General features: G+C 38.1%; 1 protein-coding gene across 1 annotated transcript in view; it reads left to right on the forward strand.

The window, feature by feature from the left end:
* hmcn2 (hemicentin 2) overlaps positions 1–20,433 on the forward strand; it is an 87,271-nt gene that overhangs the window by 10,924 nt on the left and 55,914 nt on the right. The window contains 18 exon segments of the mRNA XM_057356507.1: positions 3,055–3,226; positions 3,366–3,472; positions 3,558–3,678; positions 4,003–4,266; positions 5,441–5,585; positions 6,492–6,613; positions 6,854–7,126; positions 7,614–7,755; positions 8,877–9,004; positions 9,835–9,948; positions 11,119–11,277; positions 12,117–12,311; positions 14,270–14,365; positions 14,453–14,580; positions 15,145–15,289; positions 15,645–15,757; positions 16,285–16,438; positions 17,449–17,608. Of these exon segments, the coding sequence (XP_057212490.1) occupies positions 3,055–3,226; positions 3,366–3,472; positions 3,558–3,678; positions 4,003–4,266; positions 5,441–5,585; positions 6,492–6,613; positions 6,854–7,126; positions 7,614–7,755; positions 8,877–9,004; positions 9,835–9,948; positions 11,119–11,277; positions 12,117–12,311; positions 14,270–14,365; positions 14,453–14,580; positions 15,145–15,289; positions 15,645–15,757; positions 16,285–16,438; positions 17,449–17,608 (2,738 nt within the window).

The raw sequence follows: 20,433 nt of genomic DNA on the forward strand, positions 1-20,433 counted from the left end.
TTTTTGCTTAATACTATTACTAATATTAAAATGAATATTACCTGCAAATATCATAATTTATTTTCAGAAAATAACACGAGGCCTCAGAGGCCTGTGATGCAATCTATGACATCAATCAAGACACATAATGCTCATTGACATGATCATGACTGCAGAATCTTTAGTTCCCTTATATCATATTAATTAAGATGGGGTCTTAAGAGACTGAACTACCACAAATTTGCAAATGGCAAGACAGACTGCATTTTTTATAAATCCCCCATATCATATGCACTGTCTGAGCTTTTATATCTCTTTTTTATATTTTTATATTATATGCGAATATCTCCTTTACAAGAAAAAAAACAATATTTTATTTATTCATTCATTTATTTCGGTCCTCACCGAAGACTTTTCACAGTAAATGAGAAACAAAAATTGTTCTAAATTTATTATATTACATAAATAATGTTCTAAAAGCAAAACATTGCGTTAATTACATGTTAAATTCGCAAAGCTCTTTCTATTAATCTTGTACCTTGTACAACAAGTTGCTTTTGTATGAATGAAGCCGATTTGACTGCATCATGACCACGATCTAATCCTGTTTACATGAAATAAGCCTGCTCCCGAGCAGGTTTAAGATAACGGACCTGTTGCTAAGACAACAAGTCCAGGATGAGCGTCGAAGAACCGAACAATCCAAGATCATGCGAAATCGTCAACAATCAAATCCAGCTAACTGAGTTAGCGAGGTACGAAGAACGGGCCCTAGATCTCCAACTCTGTTTTTGCCATTGGAGAACCTTTGTGACATCACCTTTATGCGACGAATGTATCTTCTCCTGTGATGTCACAGGAACTGACAGGGGCAGGTGTCTAGGCGGATCATTCAAGTGTGGGTGCAAAGTAGGAATTTGGTCCTCAGATGACATCCTCGGCTAGTCTCATCTTCAGACAGCACACCCACTGTAGTTGACCTCTCTTCCTGTCGCCCGTGGGCGTTTATTCTTCTTTTTAAGAAAAAAACCCTCCAAACCATTTGCTGCGGTCAGTAGCCAGTTTACTCGAGACTGATCCTCACTTGACCCCTCTCATCCTTTCCATCTCTGCCTCTTTGCTTCCGAACCAACACTCCTCCACGGCTTATCCATTGCATTAGAAGCCGGTTGGTTGCCTCCCATTAAAATTTGTCTCGCTGGATGTGGTTTCAGGGATGTTCTTGATGATCCTTACAATTCTTCTGTCCATCTTTGAAATATTTCAGAGACACACGCATGTCCTTATCCAAACTCTAGGTGGACCATACATGTCATCACAAAGCCAATCTATCCCCGGCTCCCGCGAGGCCTGCGCTGCAACAGACGCTGGTTTGAGGCAGATGTAGGTCATTGGTGAGTTTTTTGTTACTCTGTGGGGGATAGTTGCACATGTGGCACTCATTACAGCCGTTTCCAGTTGTAAACTCCGAGAGGAACCAGCTGCTGTCTGCAGCCAGAGAGTGAGAGATGGAGAGAAAGAGTGAAATACAGAGGGGAGAATCTGAGTAATGAAATTATCAAAGGCTACGTTCACTCCAATTTGGTCTCGCATTCCTAAATGTATAAAGATGTGTTAAGTAAGCCTCATTTTTTGAGGGCTTTACTGAAGCGATGTTTTCCTTCAGTGTTATGGACACAGAGCGACCGTTACGGCTGTTATCAATATCGAAAGGTCAGAACGAATACACACAGCTGCCTGTTAAGACGTTAATGGTTGGAATCTAAAAATACGACCCGTGAGGGAATGAAACCTCAACACTCTTTGTTTCCTTTAGTTGTTAGACAAACTGATTTTGCTAATAAGCTGTTGGAAAAATAGGCATATGGTCATTTCCTGTGCTATCTATCAAATTAGAGTTTTCGCAAGTTTTCTCAGGTCAGTGATGTCTGATAACAGTCTCACTTCACAGTAGCAAACAGAAGTCTCACAAACCTGCACATCTGATATTTTATGTCATTTATCCTCATTATAAATCAGGTGAGGCCAGTCACTTCTGTCTTTGATTATGATTTTATTTGCTAATCATCTGGAATGGTTTTCTGCTTATCTTTTCTGCCGTGTAGATTTGTATCTCTTCGGCTCTGTGTTTGTGTAGTGAAAACAGAGCTCCTTTACTGTCTGGGTTGCTCTGTATAAAATTGATGGCTTGTCAGCCTGGAGATAGTTTGCATTCTCTGTCTGACAGTTAATCTGATCTCATTTCCTCACTGCTTAATAAGGTTGGGCTTGTGGCATACCTCTGTTGTGAGTGGATGTAGTGTCAAGACCAATGAGAAGTCTACATGAACAGAGTGGAGTCAGTATTTCATCTCTTTGAATGGGTTCTTTTTGAAGTTAATCTGAGATGCACCAGACGTTTTTCTTTTAGTTTTTTTGGTCACAGTCTGGGTCATGAGGTACAACTGATGCACATTTGGAAGCAGTTTCCCATGGAAATCATAAAAAAATTGACAAACAAATGATGAATTCAATAAATCTATGTGTAAACACATTTTATTCAAACTATTTCTAATTTCATTTTTAATCTAAATGTATTTCATTTATACGTCAGTGTAAATGTTTGGTCATCCTTACCTGGTGAACAGGTATTAAAACAAAACGAAACAAAATAAAGTCTAGAAAATAATGAATCAAATGAATCTAGAAATTCATCCTCAATCGAAGACTTTGTTTTCAGTTTTATTAATATTTTGAATAAGCTTTTTTATATTTGTATAGTTTTCATGTTATTTTTAGTTTAAGTTTTTAAACAATTTTGAGATGTGGTCTTTTCTTTTATTATTTATTTGTTTATTCATATACATTTAATTTGTTTCAGTTTTTAGTTTAGTTTTTATTCATTTTCAACTTTCCAACGAAAGCAACATTTCTAATTTCAATTTTTTGAAATAATATACAGTATAGGCCATTTTTTATTTGATTTCCATTAACAGAAATGTATTTTTTAACCTTATTTATTAGAAATGATTAGTTGACTAGAAATGATTAGTTTTTGTAAAAATTGTCAATTCAATTGTTGACTCATATTTGTAGGTTCTCAAATGGGTTGAGGAAACCGTCCAGGCCATGAAGGTCCACCTTCTCTCCTCTGATCATGAGAACGCCCAGGAGACCCAGTGGGATGTGCCCTTTGACCCCAGTCTAAAAGAGGTCACTGTTTCTTTAAGTGGTCCAGCACCACAAATCGAGCTCAGAGACCCTCTAGGTAGAAACATGCTCTTATTTTGTACAGACCAGTTTTGCATTGAAAACATATCAACTAGTTTGTGATTTGAAATACAGAGATGGGATTTGGGGCAAACATTCCTTCCTTAAACTTTATGATTTGTAACCTGAAAAATTAGGTCGCACAGTTGGGGAAAGGCAGGGCCTGACAGAACTACTCAACATCCCAAACTCAGCACGGGTGGTCAACCTGAAGAACCCTCGACCTGGACCGTGGACATTAAAGGTACTAACAGCACTGATTATTGTCTATTAATATGTGGTATTTAAACATTTTAGCTTTGGCCATTGAGACTTCCCTTCTTGTCTAGGTGAGCTGCAGTGGGCGGCACACGCTAAGAGTAACAGGTGTGAGTAATCTGGACTTCAGGGCGGGGTTTTCTAGTACGCCGGTCACAGAGTTTAACAGGACCAGAGAGAGGCCTATCAAAGGTACTGCAATCTAATCATTTGTTCATCCTCATCTTGTCATTCCAAACCTGCATGACCTTCTTTCTTCTGCAGAACACAAAAGGAGATATTTTGAAGAATGTTGGTAACCAAATAACATTGGCCTCCATTGACTTCCATTGTATGGGCACAAATCCACTGAGACATTTCTCAAAATATCCTCTTTTCTCGTCCATAGAGGAAAGAGTCATATATAGACTTGAATAAGCGAATCTAGAAGCGAATATAGATTTTTATATTTTGAAGAACTCTTAAATGTGTCTTTTAAAAACAACTAAGAATTATTGACCCAATATATTATTCCAGGCATTCCAGCTCATGCGATTCTGAAGTGTTCAGGTCTGAAGCCTCCTGGGCTTGTTTCCAATATGGAGTTAATGTCTCTAGGGGGCCGCTCTCTGCGAACCATTCCTGTTCCTTTACCAGCTGATAGAGGATTCGGAGGTCTCTGGAGCATCCCAGAGTTCAGAACTCCCTCACAGAGCTTCTTCCTCAAAGTATCTGGCAAAGATGGAGATGGCTACAACTTTCAGAGACTGTCAAGTGTCTCCTACACCAACATTATCCCGGGTGAGAGATGTTTTTGCATTGTCTGCATTTATTCTCTTTTCTAACTGTTTTCTATTTTCCATTTTCTATTTGAATCATATTATGTACAGTTCTCTCTCAGAAAACAAAAGGGAAAAGAAATAATATGAGTCTAAGGGCATCATGCATCTATAAAAAACCTATTAAACCCCCTAATACGCAAAAAGCGTTTTTTAGCATGTCTGCATTATTTATTACCTTAGCTTTACATTAATCAGTTATCAAAAACTATGCATCATTTGAAAGGTATTACACTTATATTCATGTTCTAAACTTGTTTTTGCAATCAATTAAATTTTCAAAAATAGGGGCACATATTAAGAGGTTAAGATCTGAGTAGTTCTTAATGTTGTTAAGAAACTTTTATCCAAATCGACTTAGACTTGAGGGAGCATTTAATATTTTGCCTCACAAGCCAACCATAAGCATAGTACACAAAGGGCTTTTTAGCTATGTTAAACAGAGTTCAGCAGTGGAAAGTTGCATGTTAGGGATAAATCAAGTAAATTATAAAGTATACATTTAATTATTATTAGTTATATAATTTTTGTTATGGATAATGTAAATATATTGATTTATATTAAGATATTAATTTACATTACTATTATATATATATATATATATACTGTATATATATGAAGAGTTTGGTTCCAAAATGAGTAACTCCGTTTTAAACATTTTTCAAAAATCATGTTTTTTTATTGTGCATTCCAATTAATATCAATCAAACTGCAGTTGGTTTGTTTTGATTTAATCCATAATATATATATATATTTTTAAACGGAGTTATCTCATTTTGGAACCAAACTCTTCATACATACGTATACATTAATTATTTCTATTTAATTTTTGTAAATTCCATTAAGCTTTAATTTAACATAAGCTATATATATATATATGTACAGTATATACAGTATACAGAATCTTTAATTTAGTTAATATTTATTTAATTTAATTTATTACTTTAATTAATTAATTAAATTCATTTGTAAACATATATCTTTTTCTTTTTAAAGTCCCTTTTCAAATCAGAATGTTCTGTTTCCTTAAGTTTATTTGCTAATGTTGTTTTTGATGTATTAATGTTGTTTTTGGGGTAATCCAGCTGTGATCAACTAGTTCCTTTAACCTCTGACCCTCACGCCCCCCCCCACAGAGCCTCCATTGGTAAGCATGCCCACTGTGGTGAAAGCATTCTACATGCAGCCTGCGACGATTGACTGCTCTGTGAACAGTGACCTGCCCTATAAACTCAGATTCACCAGAGATGGAATCACGATAGGAGATGAGGGAACCTATGAGTGAGTCTATCTTATTCTTACCTCTCTCTATTTCAGGTATTGTATATTGCTAAAATCATTCTTTTATTCTGTTGAAAAGACCAGCATTCTTTATGTGCTATACTATATACTTCTTTAAGCCTCACTGACACTTCCCTGTTCAACAAACTTCACAAAAACAGATTGGTTGACCACAACATGGCTATGCTGGACCACCATCTAGACCAGTATCAAACTAGCATGGACCAGCCTCAAAATGTCTACTTACCTAACCTGGTCTTTTCAACACGGTTACACCCTTTCTTCTTTCTCATGCCTCTCCAAACCCAAACATGCCCTAACACTTTTGCAGGCATTCTCTCCAGCGATATGACTTTAAATAAACTCAATGGAGCAGATGTTAAAATGAACATCTGTTAAATGATTTTTTGCTCTGTTTGATACATCGTGCTGACACGGGGCATTTGTTTACAGTCAGAATTCAAACCAAGAAGGATCAGAGGGTTTACTGACATATCACTCCTGGAAGGGATGTGAGCAGCAGGGGTTGTGTACGTTACACAAAAGAAAGTCATCTTCCAAACTGAACAAAAGGCGTTGTTGTTGTTTTTTGGTCTACGTGGGTGCTCTGTTTTGAATTACTGACATGAAATAATGTTGACTTATGGTGAAAGATATTCGGTGCGAGCTGGTTGTTACTGACTTCAAACTATCTTTTTCTTTTCATTTGCTGCTGTGTTTGTGCTTATATGTTCATATGTAATTTGCGAAATTTAAAGCTATATTTTCAGTTTAATTTAATCTCTGTTATCTATCTAACTATTCTCCGTGAAGTGAATGTCTGTGTAATTTAAATGTGCATGACAGTGATCAAAGGCTCTAATTTTTGACTCATCACTTCTACCTGCTGCTTTCTTGTAATTGAAGGTCTTCCTTTAAAGCATCATGGGAAATTCCCCATGCCTCGGGCGATGATGAGGGATCTTATGAATGTGTGGCCCAGAGCACGGCGGGTATGGGGCGAGCTCTCACGCAACTCACTGTTAGAGGTATTGCACAAATTCGGATACATCCGACATTTTCTTTCACACTATCTTGCATTGACACCCATCACCTCAGGATGAAAAAGAGGTCGTAATTTTCTGAATGAAAGGAAGTTGTAAATGAGAAATGGGATTATAAATTAGACTGTTCAAGACTTGTTTAACTGCTCTAATAACAAATTACAAAACCATTTTCTCAAGTGTTTTTGCCCCTCAGTTAATATACATTACATGATTTTTTTTCAGAGCCCCCTCCCGTTCTGCACCCCACCGTGAATGTGATCTCATCCCCTGGTGCATCGGCCGTACTGTCGTGCCAGGTTCAAGGCTCCGTGCGGCACAATCTGACCTGGTATCGGGCCGGCACCGTTTTATCATCCCGCTCAGGGAGGGTGAAAGTGTTGGCCAACTCCTCTCTGGAGATAAGCTGGGTTCGCACCCAGGACGCAGGACCCTACCAGTGCAGAGCCGCAAACGCACACGGAGAGAGTCAGGCTGTCGTGTGGCTGGTGGTCTTAGGTACTGTACACCACCTGGTCGAACAATCAACTCTTGTGGTCTCACGAGTCCAACCGTCATGTGTTTTCCATTACAACCCGCTAAACCACAGCACAAATTCGACACAGCAAGCAAGATTGAGCCCAGCATGTTCTTGGATTGGCGGGTCCTTTTAGACACAAGTTTTCATGTTGAACAACAAGCTGAACAAATCAGAGATGTGTATCTCATTATATAATAATGTTTAGCATGTGCAGTTATGCTAACACAGATATTATACCATTGTGCTTACGTAGTCCAATCTTTTGTACCCCAAAATACCCTCATGTCCTTCCAAGACCACATGCTTTTAAAACTACCTCAAAAAAATTTTTTGACATAAATATTAAAACATACGGGTTTGGAATGACATATGGATGAGTAAATATTGACAGAATTTTCAGTTTTGCGTGCAGTTTTTCCTCTAGGTATGGGAATTATTCATCATGCATTTCTGTTTTCTTTACAGAGGCCCCGTCTGTGGTTGTTTCTCCTCAGACACAAAGCTTCTCTCTGGGTGCAGAGCTTCACATCTCCTGTTCTGTATCTGGATCGCCTCCTCCGAAGGTTTTCTGGAGCCATGGCAACATCTTTCTTACCAACAACCATCGGTAGTCGATCAGCTTCCCTCCTTTACTCTACATACTGTATGTGTAATGCAAAATGCGTTGCTTTCCAGTACAAATATATAAAATCCTAAAATGAAGATACATTTACATGAGACTTGTCTTGAAATTCTGTCACTATTCAGAAAAAAATACTTGTTCACATAGTTCACCCAAAAATTAAATTCTGTCATCTTTTACTCACCTTCTTGTCATTTCAAACCTGTATGACTTTCTTTCTTCCGCAGAACACAAAAGAAGATATTTTGAGGAATGTTGTTTTTGTGTCTATACAATAGAAGTGAATGGGTGCCAGCGCTGTTCGGTTCCCAACTTTAAAAAAAAATATATTCTTTTGTGTTCTGCAGAAGAAAGAATACAGGTTTGAAATGACAAGAGGGTGAGTAAATGATGACAGAATTTTCCTTTTGGGGAGAACTATCTTTTTGCTTCTCAATAGTTCTTTATCTTGATTTGATACTTTTTAGATATTTGTACTGAAATAAAGCAAAAAATACTAAGAAATACATTTTTTTGCAGTCTGTCTCCAACAGCCGCACACATGCACACGCACACACACACACGCAGGCACACACACACACATATATATGTTTTATTATCTCCGTGGGGACAGTCCATAGGTGTAATGAGTTGTATACTGTACAAACTGTATATTTTATCCCCTAACCCAACCCCTAAACCTAAAGATCATAGAAAACTTTTTGCATTTTTAGATTTTCAAAAATTATTGTTCTGTACAATTTATTAGCTTTTGTGCCCGTGGGGACCTCAATTTTGGTCCCCACAGTGACACGAGTCCCCATGAGTTGGTGTTCATTCAGGTTTAGGTCCCCACGTACATATAAAAACCAAGTCCACACACACAGTTTTTTGCGCTTCTTTCCTAAAATGAATTATTTATATTCCACTCCGGTTAGAGCAAACTATCCACAAACCATTAAGACTTTGGTGTACAGATTCAAATAAATCAAATTTTCTATTGTCCAATGTCAGTTTGATGTTAAGAAAATGCTAGCGCTTCAGTATGAAAAGCTTCACACACAACTGTCTCTGTGATGTAATAATATCAACGCCTGTGGTTAATATTTCCCTTACTGTGGTTTCAGAATGAGCATCTCTGAGTCTGGCACTCTCACAATCAGAAGAGCTGCGCCTGTGGATGCTGGGAACTATACGTGTCTGGCCACCAACGAGGCTGGCACTGCCTCCCAGTCTGTTACCATCAGTTATGCAGGTGGGTGCTGGAATCGGTGGTTGTGTTGAAATGCTTTTATCTGCTAGTAAACCAGTCAGAATGTGCCGACTCAAAGACAGACGAGGATGAGGAAAATTGTGGGGTTAAATCTTTATGCAAGTGTTTGAGGTATATTTAGTTTGAAAATAAATGTTGCTTGTGTGTGTAAATTGTATCCTTATTGAATAAGTAAATGTGATTTGGCATTTTGAGGAATAGTGCTAGCTCATTAATATGCATGAGCTCATCCATGCTCCGCCCTCACTCCTCCCCTAAGCTTCTGCTGCATCTTTCTGTGAATTTCATTTATTTAAATGACCTGTAAATTCCCAGAATGTCATTGTTAATCTGACAGTTTAAAAGCCAAATACCCAATCAGTTTAAGTTGTCATTGATTCACCTCACGTCTTATTGACATCTCCTTAAAGAGATAGTGAAGATGTGTTTGCTCAATGTCTGGACTGATGCCCAATCAATTCACATTAAAGAAGTGCATTTATGTGTTGCGAATGTGACTCTGATCGGTGGCAGTGACATGAAATATTAGCCAACAGAAAGTATTCCCCACAAGCGTCCACTTATTACAATATTGAGAGTGCTTTAAACAGCATCATGTTTGCCTTAGTGAAAGCAAAAGTTTCGGACCTTCGTCTTTTTTTATCTTTCTTTGGGCTTTTCAATGTTGTATCCTTAGTAAATGGCTCTTTCTTGCCCTTAGTACAGTCAATGTTATTTCACAAATGCACTACAGGAGCTTCACAGAGACTCTAATAGCATAATAATGTTAAGTGGATTCGTTTTAATTTATGTCCCGGTTGTTGTCGTCTCAGAGCGTCCAAGTATCTCGCTGACACAGCAGGTGGTGATGGTTGTTGCTGGTGGAGATGCCACTCTTGAATGTCACGCTTCTGGCATGCCTCCTCCAACAGTGACATGGCAAAAAGGTAAATACTTTCTCTCAGGATAAAACATGGGCCTCCGAGTGTATTTAAGATCTCATGCAGTCCAATTGTATTGGCTTATAGTGTCCTGGAGATCCAATTGAGTTTCATTGAAGAATCAGCTTTGTCCCAGATGTTTCATCTAAATGTCTTTCAACATAAAAGTAGAAACAACACTTGTTGACATGCTATAAACATAAATTAAAATAAAACAATTGGGTCTCGATAGATTTTGATGAGGCATTGTTGAAATTTCTTGTGAAATTGTAGTGGAGGCTCATGTGAGAACACAGGCATCTGTTTTCATATCCAATAACCCAATAAGCCGGGTACTTAAAGGAGTAGTTTATCCATAAATAATGATGTCATTATTTATCCCTGTGTCACTCAAACCCCTGGTGGCTTTCTTTGATCTTCAAAACCAAAACGAAGTTTGGTGTTCTGGTTACAATGGGAGTGGATTGTGACTCAAGCGGCAAAAGCACACAAATGTGTTATAAAATAACCACACCCAGGTGTGAAGGCATACGATGGTGAACATAAAATGTGATCCATTATTTGATAAAGTTTTTGACTTTTGCTGTTTTTGATGTTGTGAATATCTTGTTAAAGTTGTTATGGCAACAGACAGACTCCACCACTAGCATCCTGAGATGCATAAGGCATGGGTCAAAAACATAGTTTCACATAAAAGGTTATATTTTATTTTCTCTCACCAAATCTGTAAGAATCTAGGACAATTGAAACATACATCATGAGTCGCTTGTAATTATTTTCTAATCTGTTTGTGTCTTTTTGAAGCTTTGGGGATGACAATTCACTTCAATCATAACCCAAAAACCCAAAACAACACTTTTAAAATAAATAAATCAGTGTTTTGGTTCTAAATATCACAGAAAGTTAAACGGGGTTTGAAGTAGTAGAAGTAGAAGTTACTCACCCCATTTACGAGGGTGAGTAAATGATGACAGAATTTTTGGTGAACTATCACTTTAAGCAAAAGATGACTTTGTTGTCTGTTTTGTTTTTATAATTCAATTCTATCTGATGATAAGAGTGCAGATTTAAGAGCGCTGCATAAAAACAGACAAGTACACACAAGTTTTCCATGTGCTTTCAGCTTTCAAAACATTGGCTTCATGTTTTCTTTGATTTTACACCATCTGTCTTCAGGAGATCTTGATCTGGGGACAGTGCCATTTGCTGAACAGGATGTCCATCGTGGAACATTGCAGATCCGAGGGGTTCAGGAACCGGATGCTGGAGAGTATACCTGTGTGGCCATAAACACTGCTGGCTCCACATCTGCTGTGGTCAGGCTGGAGGTGGGAGGTGAGAACATAAGTCCACAACCGCCATACATGATAGCTGCTACAATACGATAGAAAATCACAATACTGTTTTACATTGTGTTTCATTTATTGAGCTCAGTGGCTGAGCATTTCGATTTCTTTTCCATAACTTTGAACTGCACATAGTTCGTAGCATAAAACAAAGACCTTGGACAAAACTGTTTGATTTTCAGCAGAGCAAAACCATAACCCCAAAAGCTTCCAAACCACAAGTGGAAATGTTCCCCCGCACTGTTGCAGGGTGTGAAATTTGGAGAGCAAATGCCGGTTTCAATAACTTCAGATTTGGAAATGTTCCTTTAATACTGCCTTTGACAACATTCTCAGACTCCAAGTAGCTCACACGGATACTTTACGAGCTGCTCTGACAGATCCAAAACCAGACCATAATGTTTATTAAGAGCTGGTCTTCCATAGCTATTGTATATGTGATGTATAGGGGAAATATCTTGTGGAATACTGTTTAGTATATTTTTCACGTGCATATTTTCTACCTTTGATGTTATGACAGTCATGTCATGTTCATTTAAAAAAGCAGAAGGTTTGTTCATCCCTTACAGAAAAGCCACATGGATCTGCAAAATGTGTGAAAAAACACCCGTAATCACATGTGAAAGTTGCTGTTTTCTGTTAATGAAATCAAAGGGAGCATAATTAAAAATTAAAACTACTAATAAACAAAAACACAAATGGAATTACGGCACTTAAACTGAATTTTGAAGGAGGAGGAAAGAACGAAAGACTCAAAAACAACTGAAATCTGCCAAATGCTCCAACACTATTTTTCTAAAACATTTAATGGCTCTTCATATTTTGCAGCTGCTCCTGCGTTCTCTGTGTCCCCTGTGGACGTAACAGCCAGTGTGGGCGATAACATTACTCTGTCGTGCATCGCCCGCGGTTTCCCCACACCCTCTCTGACATGGAGACGCCAGGACGGGCGGCCCATTTTTGGCAAGTCGTCTGGCCATGCAGGCACATCTCAACTGCCTTCTGGTGCCCTTCACATTCAGAGTGAGTAAACATATCTTTCAATACATGTTCGGGGAGGACGGTTGCTGGTACTGAAGCAGACCACCGCACGAGATCCCGTTCCACCCACGGGAGAATCGTGAAGATGTTATTTTAGGTGTTGACATGGAGTGGAGGTGGTTCAGAAACCCACTACTGAGAAACTGAAAGTCAGAGCTGACAGCTTCTTCTCTCTTAGAGGATGAGAAGGGAAACCTGGATGGGATGGTCTCTTTACCCAAGGGGGTTGGGTGGGGTAAACAGTCAAACCGCAGGTCCCAGCACTGAAGCTTCTGGCAGAACCGGGAGCTGCATATGGATAAAGTAGATGTTTATAGCCGCAATGTTTTTATTGGACGATCACTACAGAGTTGAGCTGCACGTCTGCTGTTGGCTGACCTGGTTACTAAAAGCATTAAGAGCATGTGGGTCTGTTCCCACCTGCCTCTGAGTGGGTGTGTTTAAAGGCCCGTGTGTGTAGTGAAAATGTGTTTAAAGAGAGACACATTCAGCCGAACGGTTTAAAGGGTGCACAAATGCAACCGGAGGCCATCACTCTTGAGAAGAACATGTAAACATGGTTGTTTTGTAAATGAAGACACAATCATTGTTATTTAATGTGTCACTTTTTGTATTGATGCAACAGCTACAATTGTGAGTGCAAATTCCATCCGTGCAAACTGCTCTTAAGAGCTCTTGAAAGCTAAAACGCTAAACAACGCTTTCGTTGTTTTGAATAAGATGGACAGTTGCATCTGTAAAGCAGTATGTGCGTAATGCAGGAATGAATTACCACAAATGAAGTTTGATCTGTCATCGCAATGGAATTAACAGCTTTGCTTCTTAATGTAAGCAAATCAGCATGGCCATAAATATTCATACATTTTCAAGTCGTAGAAACTTATTGAGGTTTTTCTTTCGCAAAGCTGAAAATGTCTAAGACTGAAGTTGATAACTGTAACAAACATGCAGATAATAGGCTGTGTCGTTAAAAAGCATTAAAAATAATTTGAAACATTAAACATGTCCGCTGCCACCACACACAGACACACAAACACACACACAAACACACGCAAACACGCACAACACACAAAACACACACACCACCACACACACCACACAACACACACACACCAACACACACACACACACACACACGCACACGCGCGCGCACGCGCACGCGCACGCACGCGCACGCGCACGCACACGCACCGCAACACGCACAACACGCAACAACACACCACACACACACACACACACACACACACACCTATACACACACACACACACACACACACACACAGAGAAATAATTAAGAGAACATTTAAAAAAAAATCTGTTTTTCTGAATTTACTATTTCTATGTGTTTAGGTAAAATTGTCATTTTTGTTTCATTCTGTGAACTATACTAACAATATTTCTCCCAAATTCCAAATAAAAACAATGTTTCTATTTGCATTGATTTGCATAAAATGAAAACTGGAGAAACAGGTCAAAATAACAAAAAAGGTGCTCTGTATTTTCAGACCTCAAATACAGCAAAAAAAAAAAAAAAATATATTCACTTTTAAGCAATACAGCAGTACTATTTCTACATGTATTTAGGAAAAGTTCAAAAATTATTTTTTATGTGATAACCCTTTTTATCACAGTTTTCATGTCTTGTCATGCTGTCAGTTTTTCACATTCGTGTTGACTTTGTCACTCTTGAGGTTTGATTTTGTTGAAATCCAACAGACACTGGACTGGAATGACCACAGTACATCTAGAAATGCTGATTAAATTAAAATGTGGAATGTTCTCTTCATTTTGTCTGTGACTGTATGGCACTGACATGAATAATTGTAACTGTGAACTATCATAAACCTTAATATTAACTTTAATGATCTAAATGTTTATAAGCTTCATTACACAAGAGTCCATTACATTATAAACAGTGCAGTTGTGTTCAATCCCTCCAGGTGTTTGGGTGGACGATGAAGGTGTATATGTGTGCGAGGCCAAAAACCGGTTCGGATCCATCAAGACACAAGCAAGAGTCACTGTAACTGGTTTAGGTATGCAATGTTCTCACCAATATGTCAAATATTCATCAAGAAGTCTAGAAATGGGTCTTTTGTGAAATCTCACTTTCTTGTTTACAGAACCACCGTTATTAGCTGAGGGTGCACCAGCTGTTACAGTTCTTAGCGGTCAGCCCTTGAACATTCCCTGCATGTTACTGGATGGGATTCCTCTTCCCGAGAGAGTCTGGACGCACAATGGAAAACAAGTGAGTGATGCTGCATTTTATCAAAGCTTGAGATTTTGGATGACATGAGTAAGGACACAACAAGGATGATGGCTATGACTATAAAGAAAAAAACTTAAAAAAATTCTTATGAATTTAAGAGAATAGTTGAGTCTACAGCATAACTTTAAGACTAAAGAATAAGACAACAAGAACAATATTGTTTGCATCACTTTTAGAGCATTATTTTTTCAAGCCGATGCACGATAAAACATAAACATCCAATCAAAATCTATGACAATTTAAAGGACTTCCTCACACTTAGAATAAACATAATGCTATGACCACTGGACCACTAGCAAAGTGACAAAGTTGAGCATAGTAAATTGATCTCATTGGTCTAAAATCACAGTTCACATAACTCTTAATAACTGTGTTTGAACCTAAAATATATTATGTTTTATTGTTATTGGATAACATCGTACTGCTGTTCTCCCTACTGATTTCTGGAGACTGTTGTAAAACCATAAATTCCAAAAATGCTTGTATATTAGCATCCCATTGTGTTACTGTTAATACAGTTATGCATGATTGTCCTATTTATAGGTGCATTTGGACAGGAGAGTCTTTCTAAGGAGTGACGGCAGTCTTCATGTGGATAGAGCTGTACCTGAGGAGGCTGGGATATATGTGTGCACTGCTATCAATGTGGCAGGATCAGTCAACATCACAATCTCAGTGGATGTTCATGGTTAGAATGACACCATCTCCACATAAGATAAAAACTGAACCTTTCAAGTAACATTGTAAACCTGTTTGGGTTGATTTCCCCCAATTTTTGATAAAGGGTCCTTTTCGAAACATTTTCTATTAAAATTATAAAAACGCTATAGTATGTGTGAAAGTGACTATTGCTTGTATTAAGACGCATTTATTTATGTTCTTCTTATCTAGTCGATAACGCCGCTAAAATCAATGCTAATATTAGAGCTTCATATTTAGAGGCGTTAAGCTGAATTCCTCCTGAAGTATCTTTAGCGAAGTCTAATCCTGAACCTCAGGTTGTTGGGGCACTGAACAGCTGTTATTCTGACCTACTTTCGCAGTTCTTCCCGATATCAAAGCCGGACCCCTGCACTACACAGCCAATGAGGGCACAGCCATCTCCCTGTCCTGTGAAGCAAGCGGGGTCCCCGCACCATCCATCGTCTGGTCCAAGGTACATCATCACAGTTGTTAGTTCATTCCATCTTGTTCACTAATGACACTTTTGGCCGTGTTATAAACCCGGCGATGAGAGATAGCACTGTGCTAAACAGTGAGCCGGGATAATTTAATGTAATGGCAGTAAGCGTAGTCCTGATGTCGTCCATTTGTCTTATGATGCATCACTCTCTCCAATGGCCTTTCAAACAAATGTAAGCTCACATCCGCCTGGCCCTGTCACAGGGAGTTCATTTTTCCACCACTTTGTTTCAGAACACGATAGATTGGGGGCGTGTTGTCCGCAGAATACACCCGAGGCATGTAAATTGCTATTCTGGTCACATGAAAGAAGTTCTGCTAAAGCTATCTTGTTTTCCGTGGAACAAGGGGTGGGGGTATGGTATGCACGGGGAATGCTTGATTCCTGGTAACCTGAGAGGCGGATTCAGAGGTTTCGCTGATCCGTGGAGACTTTGGACTGTATGTGCATTCCAGTGCAACCAATATGCTTGTTTCAGGACCATCATCTTCTCTTCCCAGGGTCGAGAAACCAAGGCTGTGTCGGCACCTCTTGAAGGACCTGATGGAAGCCTGTACATTCCCAGTCCCACGGCGGAGGACTCAGGGGTGTACGTGTGTACCGCCACCAGTGCAGTGGGCTACACCAACAGAGAGATGCATCTGAGTGTTAACAGTGAGAAATCTCATACTTCAGGCTCAATTTCCATCTACAAAAAGGATCTTTATGCTGAAAAAGCTTTCTTAGTCAATACTTCTATCTTGTCAAAAACAAACCAAAGTTATATAAACACAGTTGAAACAGAATAGACTGAATTGCAAAATTGCGTAAGAGAATACAGAAGATATTTTTTCAGAGATTCTTACAACATTGGGAAATCATTTTTTCTTGTTAACATAAATTCAACTTTCAATTTGGCCACATTTATGCAAGAAAAACAATATTTGTAAGTGGGGTAGAAAAATAAATTTCATTGAAGATTAAAAAAAATCTCAAGTAAATGTAAAAAGTAAAAAGAAAACAAGTCAAACGTCTTTATTGATTTTTATATATATTTTTTTAGTGTGTGACAGATCAGAATAATTGTTGTTGAAATATTGTATACACAATGGCTTTTAAAAGATTTTTGACCCTGTCTGTGAAATCCAAAATCTATTTATGAGATTGGGAGCATTAAAGTAGTCATTAAGGATTTTATTGGCACTACGTTTCATTGTTTTGCACAAAAAAGAAAGTTGTCCACTGATTTCATCTTTGACATGGCTTTGACATTCTTGACATTATATAAATATATAATATATATATATAAACAATAAATCACATGCAGGGTCACAAATTACACTAAAAAAATATTAATAATTCTGTGAGATTAGTAAATATCACAGAAATTAACAGCAACACTGCAAAAAATGAAATTTTCTGTAAAATTGACATTTTTTCATTAAATAAACTTAAATGTAAGTATTTCATTAACACATTATATTTTTAATATACACATTTAGGTGCATTCTAATAGAAATATTTGCGTTACTCAGATTTACTTAATTTTTTACATTTCTTACTCATTTATCTGTATATTTCACAGCTTTAACATGTACTCCATTTTTTTGTGTGTAAATTGTTTCATGTAAAATCACAGTTAAATTGTATTAAGTAACTAAACATCTAAAATCTCATTTCAACAGCCAGACCAAGAATCGTTGGCGTTGATGGGCCACAGGCAATGGTTGAAAAGGCGGCTGAGGTCGGCTCAGAGGTCATCCTTACATGCGAGGTTCACGGAAGTCCTGCCCCTCTTGTGACTTGGAGCAGAAATGGTCAGCCCATTCCCCCTGTCACAGCCTGGTAAGATTATTCTAATCCATCCTGTTAGACCCCGCGATGATCACATAAATACACTAAATCAACTTTAATGCAGATCTTTCCAAAACGTTCTCATTTAAATCACCTTAATCATTGAACCACGAGGCCAAAGCTGTAGCCTTTTCGACCGCGTTTGACTTCATCTAAATATTTAAACTGTTTGTACAGTGGAACAATGCCATTACAGTGCATAATAAATGGCAAAAATATGTCCTCGATGAGTGATAAATGATTTCTTGCTGTGAAGGAATGGGCCCTGATGAGGTGATGCAGCCATCTATAAAAGACTTCAGCTGTGTCAAAATTGACCCCAGCTGACTTTGCTTACCTCATTCTATCTCTGACTCCCATAGACAAGAACATGAGCCAGTTCTGTTTCATTGGAGCCGTTCGAGTCACATTAGATTTCAGCTTCACGGACTGATGCTTTACATTCATTTGGCTTAACTGAAAATAAGAGGGTCTCAACGCTAATCTCTCGTTTTGAGCGTTGGAAATTCTGATGAATTGTGCTTCCCTATAGATCTCTTTCTGAAGTCCAGGGATGTGATGTGGGAGATGTTGCTCTCGCACCAGTTAAAGCTGGATTTAAGATGTCTTTCTTGATAGGTTTGGGTTTTGTCAAAACAAAACTGAGCGAGAAGCTGTAAGTGCCTACAGTCATTGTGAAAGTCCTGTGGAGTCATTCTCTATCTACTATTAAACAAAAGCAAAAGGTGGAATCACATGGGCTTGACTGGAAAGCAGATGTTAGGTTCATTATGTTTAGGTTGACTCATCGGGTTGATGCTTTTACTCGTACTAGCACCCATAGGAGAGGAAAATCGCATACTGTATAAGATCTTTTGCATAGATTCAATTGAGCGAATGGACAATTTCGCTGAATTTCTCTGGTTGCTCATGAGACAAAAAGCTCGAACTGTGCTAAGACATGCCAACGTACTCGTAACTGTCTGATTTCTGTCTCTTTTTATGTCCTCCACTGATTTTTTAAGAGATTCACTTGAGACAGGGTTAAAACTTGTATAAACAAAAATGGGAACTCCATTTGGTCTTCTGCTCTATGAAAGTGCCACTGAGCAATAAATCTGTACAGACATATCTCTATCAGGTAAAGTCTGAGCAGACATATCTCAGTCAGGTCAACTCAATGAAAAATAAATTTATGATGACAAGACGGAAGAATCAGAATTACAGAAGCATGCTGGGAATTTTTAGACGCTGGAGCATTGTGATGGCATTTGTCAGAGAGATGCAGTGGATAGGTATTACAATAGTGTAAGGGTGACAGCTTTAGGATTAGGTAATGTGGTATTTCTGTAACAGTGGAGTATTACCGGAACGGCGAGGTGGTGTATTGCTGGTAAGAAAAGGAATGAGATGTGTGAATAGAGTGTGTGTTTTGAGTGATAGTCACAGAGGAAGAAGTGTAGCCTGCGTAATGTTTAAGTCTCCAGGAGCTTCCTGTCTCATAAAACAGCATGTCGACGTCTCCGTCTGCCTGACGAGAATAACACACCACTGCAGAGACATCTGCCACACAGGAAAGAAGATTGTGTGTGGAAAGTGTGTTTAACGTAGAGCGGGAAAGCCTCAGGGATGTGAGGGGGCACCAGTGCTTTAACCTTTAAGGGGTTAGAGTTTTAACCGAGTGTGATGGATTTTTACATGTTCTGTGATCAAGAGGAAGACAAAGAGTGCTGCTTAAAATAAAACAAAAAATCTATTTCTAAATGTAAAAATGTAAATAAATCACTTTTTGAATGGACAAATTAATAGAAATGTTTTTAAATGTATAAATAGACTAATTTAAAACTGTTTATTTAATGAATGTTTTAATAAATAAAATAATAAAAATTACATTCATAAATTATTTTAAATCACATCTTAATAAAATGTTTGCCAAATGCTTTTCTCTCTTTTTGTGCCAGTTGCTTTTCTTGTCTTTTTGCCAAATGCTTTTTTATCCATTTGTCAATCAAGTTAAAACATACTGTCCCATTGGACCATTCACAGGTTGGGAAAACCAATTAACTTTTGACTTTTAGGATGTAATTTAAAGTAAATGTAAGGTGGAGTGTCATTGAACAGTAAGAAAGACTATTCAAACAGAAACTTTATACTTATACTTCCTTGCTTAGCATGACTTGTCTTTTAAGGTTTTGACAACTTCAAAATATGCCTCATTAGTAGAAAAAACAATGATATAAAAAGAGTGAAGACGTAATTAGAATTTCACTATGCTATTTATAACGCCATAAAATCAACTTCTAACTAATATGGTGTGGCAAATATGGACTCTACATTGAGGGCACAGCCATCAACACACCCTTACCCCTCCTTTTCGAAGCACTACGATGACCAACATAGAATTAAGATGTCGTCACGTTTTCGCTTCTTTAGTGAAGGAGATAACGTATTTACGAAATGCGCTCTGTGGAGAAGTCTGTCTGTTTAGGGCTACTGTAGAAACAACAGGGCGAATTCCATGCAAGGGGACCCACGGTGTATGTAGATAGAAACAGCTCATTCTATATGATAATAAAAACATAACGCTTCATTATGTTAGGTCTGTATACACCTCTGAAGATATAGTTATGTATATTATATTGCATTTCTGTCTCCAAAAAATTATACATTGGACCTTTAACATCATTCTCCGTTCATCATTCAACATCTCAGTGACTCATGATTCGATCATGAGGATGATTGTAATGTTATCTATTTTTATGTTTTTAAACCCAGATCAATTTATTCTGCTTTCTGTCTCTTTCTGGCTCACTCATGCACCACTGATTTTCATAATT

The sequence above is a fragment of the Triplophysa rosa genome, linkage group LG17 (genome assembly GCF_024868665.1).
Source record: "Triplophysa rosa linkage group LG17, Trosa_1v2, whole genome shotgun sequence".
In the NCBI taxonomy this organism is placed as follows: domain Eukaryota; kingdom Metazoa; phylum Chordata; class Actinopteri; order Cypriniformes; family Nemacheilidae; genus Triplophysa; species Triplophysa rosa.